This window comes from Dicentrarchus labrax, unplaced genomic scaffold (assembly GCF_905237075.1).
Source record: "Dicentrarchus labrax unplaced genomic scaffold, dlabrax2021, whole genome shotgun sequence".
NCBI classification, from domain to species: Eukaryota; Metazoa; Chordata; class Actinopteri; family Moronidae; genus Dicentrarchus; species Dicentrarchus labrax.
The window spans coordinates 21,890,116-21,910,105 of NW_026136706.1; the positions used below are offsets into that span (position 1 = coordinate 21,890,116).

Consider the following 19,990-nt stretch of genomic DNA (forward strand, 5'->3'; position numbering starts at 1 on the left):
CTTTATTTAGCCTACTTAGCAGATTCAGATGAATACAAAATATAAAATCAATAAATGATGATGTCTATACACATAGTAGTTGAAATTTGCCCCACCTTTACCAGCTGCAACATTAATAATACATATTAATGCATTTCTATTATGATACAATAACATAATATTCTTAATGGGCCTTTCTGCAAACTGAGTGCTTTTACTTATGGCACTTTAAATAGATTTTGATGCAAATACTTCTGTTCATTTAGAGTGCAAGACTTTTACTGGCTCAAAATAAGTAGCCTAATAACAAAAACAATTAACTATTTAATATATTTAATATATTTAATAATATAATTTAAGACAAAATGTACAAGTTGTAAAAAGAAGTAAATAAACTGTAGATAATAACTGCAATTGAAAATGCGTATTAGCTCGATGTACATCTGTTGTGAGCATCCTCCATACTCTTTCAAACCCAACAATCTGCTCAGTCTCTGATCAACGCGCTCCTCCTTCAGGCTTTTATTTGGAATGTCGCTTTACCGGAAGTCGCATTCCTTTATTGAGCTTCACTGCGGCTGCGCGGAGCAGCGAGGTCCACCGCCTGCTGTCTGTGTGTTTCCACTGTTGTTGAAGGCGAACGGACAACAAACCGAGACCTTCAGTGATTTTTAATGGTGAACAGATTGAACATCTGTTGATAAATCAGCCCGAGAGGAGAGAGAGGAGGAGGAGGAAGGCGAGAGGAAGAGTTGCAGAGGAGAAGGAGAGACACAGGAGAAGAGGAAGAGGAGGACAGGGGGGGAAAAATCGGGACAGTAGAATGCTGCAGATCTGACTGAAAGGTAAGAAAATCCGCCTGATCGATACTTATTGCTGATTGATCCCAGAGCTGTCGATGCTGAGTGGATCGGGGCTGAGGTGAGGGAGGTTAGAGCCGCAGCCACCGCAGCATGCAGCCGCTGAATGTAGGTCATTGTGTCTGTGGGCCGAGCCGAACCAAGCCGAGACAAACCGAGCCGGGCCGGGCCGTCCTGCAGCTGCAGCCAGGCCGCAGGCGGGCTGTGGAGGAGGAGGAGGATGAAGATGAACCCCTGCAGCAGGACTGACTGGTGCTGCAGTAACAAGACTCATTCATCATCACAAACGCTGTTACTACCACTATCACCACCACTGACAAAGCTCGTGATAACAGTGACTTTTAATTGTGTCAGATAATGGAGTTATTGTTTTATTTTGAAACACAGTTCAGCAGAACAGGCAAAAACAAACAAACAGGCTTCAAAACAGGCTTCTTGGTTTTGAGTGTTTTCTTTATCATGACTAGATTAGCAACAATTAAAGTAAAACTTTTGGGGGAAAAACATTTGTTTTTGTATATTAGTTTAAAATAGTCAGGACTGTGTGAGTGTGGTTTGTTCAGATTTGATGGATAACACTATTTGAAAACAGAAGATGCTTGAGATGTTTGTACATATTAAATTAAACCCAGTATACAATATATAAATATACTACACATATGAAAATACAACACATAATTGTGTAATAAAGGGAGGTGGAAAGTGTGGGTCAGCAGTTACTGTGTCACAATTTACAAGCAATTAATGTATTGAACAGAAAGGGGCTTGTAGGTTATTGTATTACTATGTAAAAAATTCATTATAATAAACAGACTTTACAAATGACGACAAAACTACAGACACACAAACACAAAGTCAGATTGAAAGATTTTTAAAGCAGTAGTTCATTTTGGAAAATAGATTTAGTCGCTTTCTTGCTTCCTTGCTTCTCATCTAATCCTCAGATTATTGAATAAGAAACAATACAGCATATAAACCAGTATCAGTATATCAATAATACAACCAGCAGAGAGGGTTAAAGAGAGAGAGAGAGAGAGAGAGAGAGAGAGAGAGGGTAGTGCTGAGATCTACACTGTAGGACAGAAAACAGGCAGGTTTCTCACAGTTTAAAAGAGGGCTGCATCATTACAAATGTAATCAGTCAGTTCAAACTAAAATGACACTGACAGAAATGTTAACCGACTGATTTACTGACTGTCAGCTTTAACTGTGCAAACACACTGATGAAACAGACAGTAAATCACTAGCTGAATGTGAAGCCAAGAATCTGAATCTGCTGGGAGAAATGCCAGCTGAGGGAAAATCCTTATGGAAAATCTCTGTGTGTCTATAATATCCCTGTAACGCTCCAGCAGGGGATTGTAGTGTCTGCGCTGCTGCAGTGTGTATTAGTGACCAGTGGCAAGAATCTGGTGATAAGATACATATCACGATTCAGATTTAATATATTACTGTAAGCAAGGCGATACATTGTGATACATTTATGTTTACAGCACTGCTATCTGGTAGTTCAGGGTTTAAACACAAGAATCGATGTAGTGTTTTTGAGAATCGATACAACGTCACAAAATATCACAATACTCAAGTGTATTAGTATCTTCTTACACCCTAGTGACCCTGTGGTGGTTGACTTCATCACCCATGATATGATATACTCGATTAGTGTGCTTTCTTGTCTTTGAATTCTATAATAATACTATGATAACTATTATATATTTGTTTTCTAATCCAGTGTAGAGACGGGGTACACAAAGATGTGCGATAGTGTCAGAGCAAGAATGCTATTAGCATATTGGCTACTGTCTCAGATTGTGGGCTCTTATCTGGGCCTAGTGTCCGTGGACTACTAGGATGAAGCTGTGGGTGTCTTAGTCTGAGGCTTTAGTTTTTGGACCAAATGTCTCCCCATAGCTTCCATTACAATTGCTTTAAGGAGGAATCTCTTCATAGCCAGTTTGGACTAGAGCGGTGGTTCTCAACCTTTTTAGAGTCGCAACCCTCCAGAATAATCAGGTGGGTGTTTGCCGAGCACTGGAAATTATCTTGTGACCCACTTGTGGGTCCTGAAGCTCATGTTGAGAACCCCTGGACTAGAGAAGCAATCACAGCAACCACTAACTGTTTCAATGTACTTTGAGCATGTGAATATCATTTTAAGATAGACTTGGAAAATATGTGAACTTATCCTTTAAGTGTTGTGCGTGTGTCTACAGATGTCCAACGTTAACATGGAAGCAACCACCATCCTCCCCATCCTCAAGAAGAAACTGGCCTTTCTGTCAGGTAAAACACCCAAACACACACACACACACACACACACACTGTAAGATAGCTTGTGTACATGTGTTTCCTCGCTGTGAGGACTGTATACTCTTCGTTTACACGCAGTTTGGTCCGTAATCAGATGTGTTCCTTTTCTACCGGTCCGTCTCTCTTTAGGGGGCAAAGACCGGCGCAGTGGTCTGATCCTGACCATCCCTCTCAGTTCAGATCAGACCAGCATGGAGGAGCTCAGTGCCACACTGGACTACCTACTCAGCATCCCCAGGTACACACACACACACACACACACACACACACACACACACACACACACTCACACATGCAGTACTGGCAGCAGTAGTGACATTCTGGTATGTGTCTGTGTGCAGTTATGTTAACAGAAGACCGTTTTGTCTCATTTTTTAATGCCTTCGGACATGTTTGGACTCTTTGGAGTGAACCTGTCACTGCGGAGCTGCTGGATCTGTACTTTGTATCTTAGCTCCAGTCTCTGAATCCAGCATGTTAAGCTGTGCTGTGAAAGGCTCAAAGGATGATTCCTGTTTATTACAACACAAATCTTATCTTGAACCGTATTGGCCTGAATATGAGACGATCCTTTCCGACTGCTTTATGAAGATACAAACACTTTTCTGACTAGTCTTGTCGGGAAAGGTTCCCTGAGAAACTAACAGAGAGTCCTCATCCTTGAAGGCTTTTCTGACGTAAAAGTGAAACACTTCCATAAAAGCCTAACGGAGATCAAACCTTTGGTTATCTTGTTTTTCAGTCGCATACTCTCACCGTCTCCTGTCAGGCTTTTGGAAGAAGTCGCAATGACTTTCTGTCTTTTTGAGCTCCCCATGGTGACATTCTGTGACAGCGGTAGTTCTTGGCAGCTTAACGGATGAATCCCTTTGGATGGGACAACCCAAAAATACTGCACAAACAGGAAACTATGTAAATGTTGGTGTTCATAATTTGAATGATATCCGTGTTGTATTAAATGCCTCTCTCTCTCTCTCTCTCTCTCTCTCTCTCTCTCTCTCTCTCTCCGCTCTCTCAGTGAGAAGTGTAAGGCTCGGGGTTTCACCGTAATCGTAGACGGACGCAAGTCTCAGTGGAACATTGTGAAGACTGTGGTGCTCATGTTGCAGGTACAAACACACAATATGGGTCCTAATGATGACATACATGACTGCATTTTATGTCAGGATGATGATGATGCTGTTGGTGCCGTTTTCAGAATGTGATTCCAGCCGAAGTGTCGCTGGTCTGTGTGGTGAAGCCGGATGAATTCTGGGATAAGAAGGTCACACACTTCTGCTTCTGGAAGGAGAAAGACCGCCTGGGCTTTGAGGTGAGTGTCTAAACTGCTGCTTGTTAAACTGCTTCAAGTTTCCTTCATGTGCACTCTCCTGTGCTGAGAGGTTCCTGAAAAGGACTCGTTTATGTCCAACAAGAAATTCACTTCAAAGGATCACAGAGGTTTTTTTTCAATCTGAGGCTATTTTTCAAGAAAATGATGCACATTTGTTGCAGTATGAAAGCTGTTATTGAGCTCAGGGATAGTCCAGAAAAGCATCTCTGGTCAACCTCAAATGGTTTGGTTGTAGGGTTTGGTTCTCTTTTCCACTGCAGGAACTTAACAACCTGCAAGGTTTCTCCCTGTGTTTACACTGCTGTGACATTGCAGATATACGTCATTAGAAAGGCAACAGAGGGACCAACTATGTAAGTTTTTATTCATGCTATCTTGGATTTAGAGATGACAGTGTCGGTTGAGGTCCAGACTGAAATATCTCAACAACTATTGGATGGATGGATTGCCATGGGGAGTTTTACAGATGTACTAATGTGCAGTTACTTACTAGGGTTGTAACAGTTTGTGTATTCGTGCTGAACCGCCAGGGTACGTGGGTCGCAGTCTGATGCAAGCAGCTGCACGCAGACTACACAGTATGTACAGTAGGTTGATGCACGTAACACATCAGTGTGAGTTCTGCCCATAGAGGCAGAAGGGTTTTCTTTTCCCGCTGTGCCAAACTCACACCAGCCCGTGACTCATAAACTGGGGTATGAACCGAAGTGTGACTTCTGTATACCGTTACACCCCTACCTGTGGCTCAAAGCACTGCCGAAGCACAGCCTCACAGAGCCGCTGTTTGTACTGAATCCAAGTGCCTGCTGGGGACAATACAAACATTTGGCCCAAACGTGCAGTGTTTGTTTTATCCTTTTAATTTTTCCTTGTACACTGTAACTGCACTTTGTATTCACACTTCTGCCAGTTGCTGAGAAATCTAACGGTCCACCTCTTGGCCTGCTTTCCACAATTACTAAAAAGTTCCACAATGTTGAAACACACTAGTTTGTCTGACTTGTTGTCCCACCAAGTGTAAGGGCCAAATTGTTCAGAGACGTTGTGAATGGCCACACTCGCAGGCGGGGTGGACAGAAATGGGTGAGACCAGTTTCAAATAACTTCAGACACAAACAGACCATTTGTATATCCAGTTTTTGCAGTTTGGTCCAAAATTCACACTCACTCACTCACTCACTCACACACACACACACACACACACACACACACACACACACACACACACACACACACACACACACACTGAATTGTGTTGTTATCTGATGTCAAACAAAGAGAAACTGAGCCACTTATGATAACCTTGAGCATCATTAACTGTCCTTTAGAAATCCGAGCCAGGACTGATGGTGTGTGTGTGTGTGTGTGTGTGTGTGTGTGTGTGTGTGTGTGTGTGTGTGTGTGTGTGTGTGTGTGTGTGTGTGTGAGAGATTTCGGCCTCCTCTATTACAACAGATGGTTTTACCGACAGAGATCAGTAGTCACGGTGACCCAGATTTCTGCAGCCACGTTGGCACAGTTGTTGCCACGGTAACCGGAGCAAGTTGGTGGGCCTGTAGCAACCTGAAAGTTGCTGCAGATAGATAATCCAGTCAGCCTTTAGATGACTATTTCATTTTTAGTCGAAGTGGAGTTAATCATTGTGTGCTGAGAGGCTGAGGCTGTCCCTGCTGGTGCGTTCAAGGACACCCCGACATTTAACAGTCGGCTGAGGAACAGCACAGTTTTAATGCAAGGAATGACTCATCTTCACTTTATTCTACTCATAATGTCCATGTTTGCTCATGTTTAAGTTGAGAGTTACTAATTGTTTAAATATTTTATATATTTTGAAAGGAAAAATCTTTGATAAGTAATGACTGTATGACAATGACAATAATGTGACTGTGTTGTTTAAATCTGGTTTGAATCAGCGCTCATCTTCTTCACTTTATTTTAGTATTTACTCACTCCAAACACACACACACACACACACACACACACACACACACACACACACACACACACACACACAGCTGCTGGAAGGGAGATTCCAGTGACGGCGTTGAAATGTGACTCATCTTAGCTATGAAGAGTGTGTGTGGATATCACAGTGGGGTGTGCGTTGTACAGCTGCTCTAAAGTCTGACCTAACATTTAAATAAACACACACACACACACATACACACACACACACACACAAACACAAACACACACTGAGTTAAGTCCAATTTCTCTGACAGCATCTGCTGCAGTGACAACTGGAGGGCAGACTCACTACCAGCTGTCTGTCTGACTGTCCAGGTTTATTTGGAAAGACACCTTTCATACAAATGCAGCTCAATGTGTGAGAGATGGAAGGATGAAACACACAGAATTTACAGACAGACACAAAAATTGATTGGTAAATGTGTGTGTTTTGACGTGAATGCTGAAACTTTAGTTTTCTTCATAGAAGAAGGTCTTTTGTAAAACCTCAAATCCGCTCGCAGGCTCTCTGTGAACACGCTCTATCTCCAGATTTAGAAAACACTCTGGGAAGCTGAAGGAGAAACTTGTCTTGTGATCCAACACCTCTTGGGTCAACAGACTAAAGCAAATGCTAGATATATAATCTGTGATCTGCCCTGGTATATATAAAACAGCTGAGAAATGGTTCTATGACATTTAAGTCAGAAAGTTCTTAGTAGGAAGTATGAGTAACTTGGTTTAAAGAAGCTAAAAGTACCTTGAGGAATAATTTCTGCTGACTACAGTAAGTCAGTAGGAAAACAAGGACTATAATTATGTCAATTATGCCAGAATGCTCTCCCTCAAATACTGAATCAGATCATTTGCCCAACGTGGCTCCTCACTCATGTGTTCCTCACATCTCGGGTCCTCCCAGCGGGGATGCAAGAGAGAGGTGCGAGGATGAAGGAAGTGTTAACAGACGGGACATCATCAATCACTCCTAGAGTCATTTTGAGGAGACAACACCTGGCAGCCATATTACTGCTCCTCAAATTAGACCAATTATAGATCTTTTGTGCTGAAAGACACACATGCTTCTACAATTAATTATTATTTTCCCATTTAGATTTTATTACAGATTTACAGATGGAAAAACAACAATGTGACAATACGAAAACATGGCAGTTGCACTATGCAGCTTCCTTACATGTTTATAAGATTCCCGGAGAGTTAAAAGATTTGTTTTTCTAACTTTCCAAATCATAAGAATTGAGCATTTTGTCACAGGGGTACTACAGTTCTCTGTGCTGATGTACAATGAATGCCAGTGGGCTGGTTGGTTGCGCGGCAAAGATGTATAAATAATAATTATTTTTCATTGGTGCTGATAATTTTTCCACAGCAGCTGGATGTACATTCTGTACCCCTATCAACTCAACTCAACTGACCTATTAATAAACAGTCTGCCCTGAAGGGGTGTTGCCGTCCAGTAAAGAAAAACCTCAGAAGATGATACACTCGTTGTCCTCTGTCCTCACTCCTCGTCTCCTCCAAGACACATTGGAGGATTTGGTTTCTTCTCTAATGGCAGACCTCGCTCAGTTTTTGGGTCACTGGCTGGAGGACAGAAAAGCGAGGGAAGGAGGAGCCCTAATTAGCAGTATGAAAAGCAACCATTGTCATGATTATTACTACCCATCATGCATTGTGTCCAACATTATATATGCTTCAGTGTACTGAAACATGCAAGAGGAAAGCTTATACAAGATATTTCCCCCACAAACAAAATCAATGTAAGCGTTTTGGGGATATGTGAATTGTTCAAAGTGAGAATCATGTATGGAGGTCCCATTCAGTGTTTGTGTGTGATGCAGATAGTTTAATGTTATAATTAGATTATTATAATAGATTTACACAGGGATCGACCTAAAAGTCAAACATTTCCATAAAAAGGTTAGATAATTAAGAGTCAGATTCATTTAACATGTCAGTGTTTTGTTCTTCAATTTCTTGTATTTCACAGTTAATATGATTCACATGGCACAGTTTCTAAATTGCATAAATTGAATTAAGCTTTTTTTCATGGTGGTCTCTTTCCTTCCTGTCAGGTGATCCTGGTTTCGGCCAATAAGCTGACTCGTTACATCGAACCCTGTCAGCTGACCGACGATTTTGGGGGAAGTCTGGACTACGACCACAGCGACTGGCTCAACAAAAGACTGGTCACTAAATTCATCTATTTCCTATTTTATAAAAATGCTCGCTGCCATGGTAACCTGGCCCCAGGTCTGAGCGTGTCTGTTTTGATTTGTCATTCGTTGCAGGTTTTTGAGAAGTTCACCAAGGAGTCGACATCGCTGCTGGACGAGCTGTCGATTATCAACGAAAGCGACAAGAGCAGCACGGTGGACAAGGACAAGTACGCATGTGCACGTACACACACCACACACACACACACACACACACACACACAGAGTACTATAATTTATTAAAAGTACACAGATGTAATCCAAAGCTGTGTGTTTGTCTGTCTTCTGCAGATCAGCTGACTGCGCCCTCTTGCCGTCCTTTGACCCTGAGACTGTCCTTCAGACCGGTAAATATTATCTTCTCTCATTTAAGCCTCTTTTAGACTTAGACTGGCATTTACATGTTGGTCTCATGTCTGAGCTTGATTAAGATACTGTCCCCACAAGGAAGCACAAGGATTTTATTCTGAAAAGGTTCTAACTTTGAAATGTATCTATTTGATTTTTGACTTGCCCCACATTAGCTTCAGATAAACGTTTTGATAATTTTTTGCACAAAACAAGGACACTAGATTTTGCCCCCCATCACTTAGATTCAAATCGCATTAGGGAGGTATCTTTTAATGGCCAGTAAGAACAGGAGGAATAATTACAACAAGCAATTCCTCTTTCAATGTTCAAATGGGCACCTGACTGTTGTTTTAAGACACACTTGAAAAATTGTGAACCTATCCTTTAATATCTCTGTAATAATAACTAAATTAAAACATTAAAATCAGTTCATTCGCAGTTTTTATGTTATCAAGGAGGATTTCCAACCTCGCAGTGCAAAAGAGGTAAAAAAAATAAATCAAAAACAGCTCATACAGTCAACATAATAACTCAACCAGCACCCTATTTTCAACTTTCTTATTGCTTACTTACTGTGTACACAACCACTGAGCTGTGTTTCATCTCTCACTTGTGGTAGCGAGCTGTGAGTAGTGACTGAAAGAATGTAATCGTGGATCCAAGCAGCCAAACTAAGTTTCTTTGGCAGGGTATCTGAGCTGACCCTGACCTGGATGATGTGGTTGGAGAGAAGGAGGTCGCAGATACTTAGTGTGCTGCCACCAAGACCTGGATTAAATAGACATTGAGGATGGGTGGATAGATGGCTGTGTTCACTGTACTGAGCAGCCTGTGTCTGTGTGTTGGGCAGAGGTGAAAGGAGTCTTTGTTTGTGGTACCACCCTCCTCTCTCTGCCAGCTCCTTTCATAATGTAACAGAATGTACACAAACACTGATGCTTTATTGTTTCAAATGCTTTTATAACAGGCTTTTAAATCTCAAACCAACCCCCTCTCCCTCTCTCCCTCTCTCCCTCTGTCTGTGTCTGCAGGTCATGAGCTGCTGTCGGAGCTGCAGCAGCGTCGTTTTAACGGCTCAGAGGGAGGAGGAGGAGGACAGGGAGGTGAGGAAGCAGTTGTCAGTAATCCAGGTGTCACTGTGCTGGTCCAGCTCACACTAAGGAGTGGATAAATGGATGAATGAACGGATGACACATGCATTGTTTTGTACAATTATTTTCTGAACTCAGTAGTTCCAGATAACTATGTAGGTTAGCACAGTATGAGTCAATGTATGAGGGTACTGCTAGAGGTCTAGGTACTGTATAAGGATACCGGTAAGCATGACCATTAATGTAATCCACAGTGATCTCTAAGGCATCTCAACAGCCAGGTTCAAAATCTGGTGGAAAGCCTGAAACCAGAAGAGTGGAGGCTGTCATAGCAGCAGATTAAAGCTCATGGTTTTAAGTAGGGCTGTGTATTGGCAAGAGTCCGGTGATACGATATGTATCACAATACAGTATATTGCGATATATTGCAATATTGTAAGCAAGGCGATATATTGGGAATTATTTTAATCTAATTTTAGCAAACTGTTCACAATATGCATAAAATCTGAGCTAGGCACAGAATGATATGAACATTTCATGTCATAGTTATCTTGGCCAAAATAATTGCAATACGCAATATTATCACCAATCATGAAAATATACTTCCTACTTTTAAAATGGCACTAAAACATACACATATATTTATTTACTGCATCACAGATAGTCACCTCATCTCCCTGTTCTTTATTTTGGAATCTGTACTATTCCCATACAACTCAAACAGGAAATCAATATAGGACTGTATGCTGACTAGAAGGATATTCACAATTATAGTCTATATAATGGAAATTCACAATAAATTTATCTTAGTGTTTATTGTGATACACGATAATATCGTATATTGTCCCATCCCATATCTGAGAAAAATTCCCTGTAACATCCAGCGTCATACCTCTTAGTTCACATTCACAACACTGCTATCTAGCGGTTAGGTGTTCAATCACAGAAATTAATACAGTGCTTTTAAGAATTAATACAATGTCACAAAACCAAATATTGCAATACAATATTACACCTCTAGTTTTGAGATGACAAGTTCAACTATCACATATGGCTGCAATGCTTAAGTGTCCACATACATCTGGCCATGTATGAGTTACACTCAAATCATGATGTTGACTGTTTTTAAGTACTCATTATGAATAAGTGAGTGTACCTCCATGATGCCAGTGTATTACACATACTCCCAGAATGCTGAATAGTGTGGGACTTAAACGCCCACCGTAGAGGTACCTCACCAGCAACCACCATTGCAGGCACCTTTTGTACTATTAGATCAGAGATGAAGAGATGTCCTGTGCTGTATCCCCTGCCTGACTACTCTCTGACCTCTGACCTTTAGGTCCGGCCTGGTGTCCCATGGAGGAGGAGCTGCTTGCTCAGCCTCAGGTGATGAAGCTGCTGGACTCTCTCAGGGAGCAGTACACCAGATACCAGGAGCTCTGCAGGCAGCGAAATAAACGCACCCAGCTAGACGAGATCCATGCCAAGGTTATGCAGGTAACACACACCGTCTGTAAATGTGCAGTTTGTAAACAGGGTCTCTTACCCTGATTCTTTTATCATCAAATCTTTGACCTTTGACCCTCGGAAACAGTGTCAGTGAGCAGCTTCTCTGCCCCACAGCACTTCGGCAAAAGTACACTCTACTGTGGTTACTGGGGTTCCTGTAGCCACGGGGGCTGATGGGTAAACACATCTTGGAGATGAGCCTGGGGTTGCCATGGTAACCGTAACATGTCGGTCACTAGCCTGGAGGATTTGAGGTGGGGGGTTGGCCTAGTTGTGGATCGAACTCTGTGTGTTAGCTCTTTAAGGCATCACTGACCTGATAAATACAATTACATTATGGTACTGACACAGACACATCTGGACAGACAGTTCCAAGTGTTACTGTACTCTTACTGTTTTCAACATTTCAACTTTAATCATAAACATGTATCATATATATGATTTTATTTTTTTAAACCACAAACACTGGCAGCATGCATGCATATATAGTATAAAAATAAAAAACAAACACTTTCCACAAATCAATTTAGTTTACATTGTAAATATTGTGGTTAGTTGGATATTTAAATAAGAATTAGTAAAAAAACAAAGGTATATAAAAAAGACTTGCAGAGTGTTTTATCTCTTACACACATTTCTGACTTTATTTATGAAACTTTAAGTTTAAAGGGACAGTCCACTGATTGTACATGTGAAGCTTGGTTTATGTCATCAGGGTTATCTCACATTGTACTTGGAAGAGGCAGCTGTTGTTACAAACTTGGGATGTGGAGTTGGAAAGATGTGGGCTTTTACCAGGCAGAGGGGATTTATAAGACACATTGAGTTGCATTATGGGAAATGTAGGATCCAGAGCTTGGCTCATAGTGGGGACTAAAGGTCAGGATAGCTCTGCCTCTAGTGCTTCGATTTTGATCCTTATATTTAAAATGAGCTTTTTTGTCTCCTGCAGCCTAATGAAAGAACAATGATAAATCACTGGGATGCCCCATTAACAGCCAGTTCCTACATTCAGTTTATTTTTTTAATTAGGTCTGTATGATGTGATATAATTCCCACCATTGATATGCTTCATCTGTTTCTCACTTTATGTATTTTAAAGCTGCAGTTGTTAACTTTTACATAAATAACTAATACATTTGCTTTCATATATATATCCTGACAGTAGTACATGAGACAGATAATGTATGAACAAATCAATGAGGTTAATCTGGCTTGGTGTAGTGCTTCTAATGATATTTACAAGAATCCACCGGGTCTGATCGAAAACAACCAATCAGAGCCAAGAAAGATATTTCATTGTTGAGTCTCATTCTCAGGTGGGAAGTGGAAAGTCCAGCAACTATCTTTAAGCCACCAACACCTTTCTATCTTTCTCAGCTCTGACTGGTTGTTTTCATTCAGGCCTGGTGGATTCTTAAATATGCTATTAGGAGCACTAGGAGGATGCAACTTAAATTAGCATTACTGTTGCATATAAATATATTTCTGTTCCACAAGGATTTCAAGAAAAATATGGATTAAAAAAAGGAAACTACTATAAGGAAAGTTTTGTGGACAGTGACCATCATAGAAAATCTAGATGTTAGATGTGAATGCCATCAGAGCGTAGAGCCTGAGAGCCCCTTGCTGTTCGCTCTGCTGAACTGCACATTTGCACAGCAGACCTCCATCTTACTGATGGTTCAAGTGAAGAGTTTCATGTCCATCCACATCAGCTAACACCGTCTATGGACAGCACCTCCCTCTTCCTTCCATTCCTCCCTCTACAGGAGATATCTAAGTCTGTATTCTTTTTGTCTTCTCTTTCTCTTTAACTCAGGTGGTCACCTGGCTGCAGGGTCCAGGCTCGGAGCTGTTGAAGACCCAGCAGGAGATCGGAGACTCGATGCGAGCAGCTCAGGCCCTGCAGCAGAAACACGAGGAGATTGAGAGCCAGCACAGTGTAATGCAACACGCTGAACACACACAAACACACACACACGTGACGAGGACAAACTGTCTGTAGTCTGTAGTTTGATCGCAGAGACAAATTCACTGTTCAGTGCGTTTCACATGACATTGATTATGACCATTACACACCCAGGAGTCAAGACTCGGATTAAACAAGCGAGTCTCTGTCTCCCTGTTTCCGGTCTTTATGCTAAGCTAAGCCGTTTCCTGAATCCATATTCAACGCGCAGATATGAGAGTGACATTAATCTTCTCATTTAACTACAGGCAAGAAAGCCACTAAGCATATTTTCCACCATGTCAAACTTTTCTCCTCAAATAACCGCTCCTAGCAACCTCTACCTCAGCTTCTGTGTCGACTGAAAATGACTATTCATGGTATCGTTTATATAAACACCATTTATATCAGAGTACATATAATATATTAGAAACTTCTGTCAGTTTATTGCAATACAATTTCACATGAACACAAACGGCAATCTTCAAAAAGTTAAACCAAGGCCTGTTAAACACTGTTTTAACAAAAACTGAACATAATAACCATCATTATGGCAGCATTTATTACACAAGTTCAGTTTTAGCTTGTTTTATGTGAAAGAGTTTTTGTGAGTTCTGTTGGAGAACAAATCCATTAAAGTTACACTGGTGGTAAATGTGAGCATTGGGCTGATTTTGTGTGTGTGTGTGTGTGTGTGTGTGTGTGTGTGTGTGTGTGTGTGTGTGTGTGTGTGTGTGTGTGTGTGTGTGTGTGTGTGTGTGTGTGTGTGTGTGTGTGTGTGTGTGTGTGTGTGTGTTTTCAGGAGTGGTTTGCAGTGTATGTGGAATTGAACCAGCAGATCGCCGCCTTGCTCAGTGCCGGGGAGGAGGAGGAAGTGGTGGAGCTGAAGGCGCTGCAGCAGCAACTGAGCGACGTGTGCTACAGACAGGCAGCTCAGCTAGAGGGCCGACAGAACGTCCTGCAGGCAGCGCAGGGCTTCCACAGCAACACACAGGAGGTAACACACACACACGCACACACATTTTCCGGAGGTAAACTGATGGATCAACAGTTGGATGAAGCCAAATGTGGGCAAGGGGCAAGACAATTTAATTTAAGTCAGAGCAATCAAAGTTCTGTCCCTGTCTCTGCAGTTGTCCCAGCAGTTGGACGGTCTACTGGGCATGCTCTGTGCTGACGTGGCTCCAGCCGACGGAGCTTCAATTCAACAAAACCTCAAACTGTTGGAGGAGAAGCTGCAGACTGTCGGTTCGTGCTCTGAATGATAAATCTTGTTAATTTTCCTTATGTACATCTACTTGTTTTAGACTAAAGCAGTGACACATTGTTAACTGATAGTTGTAGTCAAGTTTGTAACCGTCTCCCCTCCATGCAGAGGCAGGTCTTACTTCTCTGCGTCAGAAGGGGGCGCTATTGATGGAGCAGATGTGCAGCCAACCGTCATGGTCCCTGGAGGAGACAGAGAGTCCAGCGGGAGAACAGCAGGACAACGTTCAGCACATCCAGGCTGTGATGGAGGAGATGCAACTTCGCAAGCAGAGGTAACTCCTTCTTCTTCTTTTTTACTGCAGAGTTCAGCAGCGAGCCACGTGGGGTTTATCTGTCTTTCTTGAAAAGTGAAATCTACTATCTGATGATCACATTTTAGCACCTGGAGACTCCCACTGTCAGCATTCAACAACTACAGCTCCCATGAGTCTTACTATTTTTACTGGGTGTTAATCAGTCAAACTTTATTTGTGTAGCACCTTTCCTACTTGGTTTGAAAGTAAAGTGTGTGTTCTGTGTGTGTGTTGCAGGTGTGAGGACATGGTGGACGTGAGGAGGCTGAAGATGCTACAGATGGTCCAACTGTTCAAATGTGAAGAAGATGCTTTACAGGTAGGACACACACAACAACAACAACAGCACACACACAAACCTAACAGTACTATCTATATTGATGAGATAATGCATGTGTGTGTGTGTGTGTGTGTGTGTGTGTGTGTGTGTGTGTGTGTGTGTGTGTGTGTGTGTGTGTGTGTGTGTGTGTGTGTGTGTGTGTGTGTGTGTGTGTTCAGGCAGTAGAGTGGCTTGGCGAGCTGTTGGACGCCCTGTTGAAGACTCACGTCAGACTGGGTGAAGACACTCAAGAGACCAGGACCATGCTGGACAAACACAGGAAGTTTGTGGATGTCGCTCAGGTGAGACACTTCCAGACTACTCCTAGTCACTTGATCTATTGTTAATGTTAAGATATTGATGAGAGCAGCAATTTTATTTTAGACCTTGCCTGAATAAAGAGCGTCCCCAGAAGATGTATGAAAATTAACCTTTTGCGAGATATCACACAGCAAAGGCTCGTCAGAATCTGTCTCCTTCAGCTCAGCCAGCGACAATAACTTGGTACTAAAGCTTGTATTCAGCCTTGACACACTGACTGTAATCAAAACTGCAAAATTATAATATTGAATTATCCACAGCGATGCTAGTGGCTTTGAGCTAAATAATTTGGTAGTTATTTATCAAAGTGCTGAACGTATTAAAATTTTGACCTGATGATGGCTCTAGAGAAAGAGGATCACCAAAGATAAAGTAATTCAGGCTGTGGGGGATATGAATGTCTGAATCAAGTTTCATAGTAATCCATCCCATAAGACATTTAAGTATGTACTGAAGTGGTGGACCAACAGACTGACAGTCATTGCCATCCCTAGAACTGTGCTGCTAGTATGGCTAAAAAATTTAAACTAGGATGAAATCATTCTGAAAACAAAAGACAGACATACTGACAATAATTCCGTCTCTCTTTTTGTCTCTGTGTTCCGTCCTGTCTTTTCCTTCAGAGCACCTATGATTACGGCCGTCAACTGCTGCAGGCGACCGTCGTCCTCTGTCAGTCTCTGCGCTGTACGACGCGCTCGTCCGGAGATACTCTGCCGAGACTCAACCGAGTCTGGAAACAGTTTACCGTCAGCACTGAGGAGAGACAACAGAGACTAGAGCTGACTCTGACCTTCCACACTGCCGCTGAAAAGGTGAGCCAGGCTGAGAGAGACACCTCACTGTAGTATTATTATTATTATTATTATTATTATTATTATGTGTTATATCGTATCAGCTGATACTGGGTAGAAATTAAAATGTGTAGTGGACACACTGGTCCTTATACTTGTAGTATAAATTTGGCTTCAGTACATGTGTGTTTACTGTGTTTCAGGTGTTACAGCTGGAGTGTGTGGATGCGGAATCTCTGGATGAAGTCGACTCTTCAGGGAAAACTCTGCTGGACAGACTGACCATGCCTGTTATCTTCCCTGATGGGTACTTATACACACACACACACACACACACACACACACACAAAACAGTTTTTGTCACTTGCACTGGAGACCCTCACCTCAACCATAACCACAACATGTCTAACCCAAGTCCTATTCTTTAACTTGCAGAAACTGATTTATTTTGGCCTCTTGAGGTCAGCGAAAACAAACTGTGAACACAAGACTTGCATATCACCTTTTAAGTTGGTAAAGCAAACTTGTTAGCAGTTGCATCACAGTTACACATTAGGCAGATATACGGGGAAACATTAGCATTTATTTGGAGTTAGTGTGTCTGGCTGCCTGGCAAATGTAAAGCCTGATTTACACTCCTGCATCAAATTTACATTTCAGTTTCCTTCGCCCTTGTTTGAAGTACACAAAGAAACTTAACACAGTGGTGTAGAATACCCATCGCCAACTAGTGTTTTTGGTGATGTTATTGGCAGAGCAACGCAGACATATCAGCACACAGGTATAAACATACACAGTAGCGTAGGTCACTGCTGTAGGCTCGATGTAAAGCCTGTGTACAACCACTCTTGGCTCTTTAACTGCTAAATGCTCTACAACGTTCACCAGCTAGTCGCTAACTGTGTCTGCATGCTGTTCTGAGCACGTAGTATAAAGTGGGTTTTAGAACTTAATAACTAAAAACAGCCGCTTGCTGCGTCCAAAAGCGACACTATGAGAGTGGTGAAAGTGAACCAAAACAGTAAAATTGTGAGCCAGAAAACGAAAACAATGATTTAAAGCTGTCTCCTTCCACACACAAGTAGTCATGCATTGTTAATATGAAAATATAAATTATATTAACACTAAAGTTCAATGATCTTCCAGCTTTTTGTCCCCACATGGGAGGTTAGTCCCCATAATGTGAGTGTGTTGACAGGTTTTTGTGATAAATAACACAACCCACACACATTTCATATAATACAAACTCCTCACTCACATTGGTGTTTCAGGAGCGAGCAGTACTTTGGGAGTCCCAGCGAAACAGCAGCGGCAGCAGAGGGTGTCAGAGAGCGCCTCCTGCAGGTGGAGGAGCGACGGCTGCAGCTGCAGGAGGCGAGGCTTCATAATGACGAGGAGGAGGAGGAGGAGGAGGAGGTGCTTAACGGGCAGGAGGCACGGCTAGATGTGATTGGAGAGGAACTGAGCGAGAAAGAGGAGCAAGATGAGGAGGACGAGGAAGAAGCGGGGCAACAGGATGAAGATTTAGAGAGGGCTACGCAGGACTGCTAATGGATCGCTGATGACGTTAAACCGAGCAGCCTTAATGAAGCTCGTTAATGAAGGGCTGCTTATTAATTTCCACCGAAACCGCTGATTTGGTCTCTCCGAGCCAGAAAAGCCATCGATTGACTGCTTCTGTCTCCCTGCAGCAGTAGATTTACACTACATTTCCCATCAGCCTCGCTGCTTACCCTTTATGAAAGAGGATAAACATGTTGGATGTGGTTTCTCTGTTGTTCTTTCACTCCCTTCAGCGGAAACTGTGACAACTTTACCACTGTTTGCCCTGCAAGAACAGCGCCCTCTAACAGATTTCCTTCTAAATGTGACCCAATGGATCACAAATGTAAAATACTGGAAATATTTACTGGAATTATTAATACTCATGTCTCGCGATTCCGATCAACTGTAAAATAACCAGTTTGGATAAGAATACTCCTAATGTACGTCTAACACCACCTCCTTCTTCCCAGCATGCCACTAGTTCACCTATGTGGGTGGAGCTTCCATGGTGCTAACATGGTTACCAAGGTTTCTGTCTGTGCCTCTTCCAACTTCCCACTAGATGAGTTACAGTTGCTTTTCCTTCATGTCATTTCAGTACCTGTTAAGTCCCTGGGAGCTCTCACACACTCAGCTGTGTTTGTCCTGCTGTACACAAAGGGTGGAGTTTAATATGTTTTTAATGGGTCCAAATGTGCTAATGGAAAATGACCAGATAGATATATTATACTATTTCAGTGCCTGTCCACGCAGATATTGCACCAATCAAACTACAGGACCATCAGATGGTAGCAAAACTTCACGCCCACTGGAACATCAAAGATAAGGGGCACTAACTTAAAAGTTAATCAAAGTTAAATTTCTTCTTTTTGGTACATTGCTCAGGAGGTGTCATGAAGTTTTGCATACGTTTTAATAATTCATGCACTCAAATATCTGGGCTCATGATTTAGCTTAAATGTATTTTATAGGATTGTTTCACTGTAGAAACTTTAATACTGCAGATGTCATCCAGTTCCATGAAAACCTGGCTTCAGGTGTTACTGCAGTGCTTCATAAATGTCTTTTTCCCCTTTTTCAAACTTCTGGCTAACTAAATGCACCGCACCAAAGGCGTTGCCTTCTGCTGCTCTCTACAGGATGGGAGGTAGAAAGATATGTAATACTAAATTTAGAGCACAGCTTAAATAACGCGAGAGCATGAATTATTACATTTTGTGTAATTACTTTTCTGACACTTCCCAGCCTCCATATTTTGACAATTGCAGATTTCACTGAATAAATACACCAGTGGAAACACACACCAAGGAGATATATTGATTTGGTTGATTTGAAAGTCTGACATTAATGCATCCATCTTCCAAGCACCCAGAGGCTCCGACATCTTTGCTGCTCTAAACAAACCCTCTGCCTTCATGATGGAAATCAAACCTGAGCTGCTTGCTCTGGTCCACACTGACACAGGGACCGAGGTGACCTCTGATGGCGGTCCAGTGTGCAGACTGGGAGCACTCAGACTGGTGGTCATTTGCTGATATAGTGACGTCAGAACAGATTCCTTTTCTATTTATTTGACGTTTTCCAAGCAAACCTTGATGTAACTGGTTGGTGTTTTTGACCAATAACTGCTGCTGTAAGTGTAACCGCTAAATACTGCGTCTTGCTTTGTCCTCTCCGTACAATGACATACAGTAGGACATGATTCTCTAAATAAAGAAGCATTTTGAAGTTGATGGGTCGTTTTTTTTTCTAATTTTACATTTTTCAAATAATTGCTGAAAATTCTTACATTAAAAAACTGAGAACAGAATAACATACAGTTTACTCAGTGGATTAACATCAAATAAGTATTTTAGTCTGCTTTCTGCTGTAATCTGAGCT

General features: G+C 41.9%; 1 protein-coding gene across 1 annotated transcript; it reads left to right on the plus strand.

The window, feature by feature from the left end:
• The first annotated feature begins 552 nt into the window (after nucleotides 1-552).
• sestd1 (SEC14 and spectrin domains 1) lies at nucleotides 553-19,842 on the plus strand. The gene is made up of 19 exons (XM_051403143.1): nucleotides 553-824; nucleotides 3,053-3,122; nucleotides 3,279-3,387; nucleotides 4,168-4,258; nucleotides 4,348-4,461; nucleotides 8,523-8,636; nucleotides 8,739-8,833; nucleotides 8,955-9,010; nucleotides 10,046-10,117; nucleotides 11,448-11,605; nucleotides 13,440-13,562; nucleotides 14,371-14,565; nucleotides 14,702-14,816; nucleotides 14,944-15,109; nucleotides 15,368-15,449; nucleotides 15,629-15,751; nucleotides 16,394-16,585; nucleotides 16,768-16,871; nucleotides 17,836-19,842. The coding sequence occupies exons 2-19, from the start codon at nucleotides 3,053-3,055 to the stop codon at nucleotides 18,113-18,115; spliced, it is 2,259 nt and encodes a 752-aa protein (XP_051259103.1). The 5' UTR covers nucleotides 553-824; the 3' UTR covers nucleotides 18,116-19,842.
• Nucleotides 19,843-19,990: the final 148 nt, after the last annotated feature.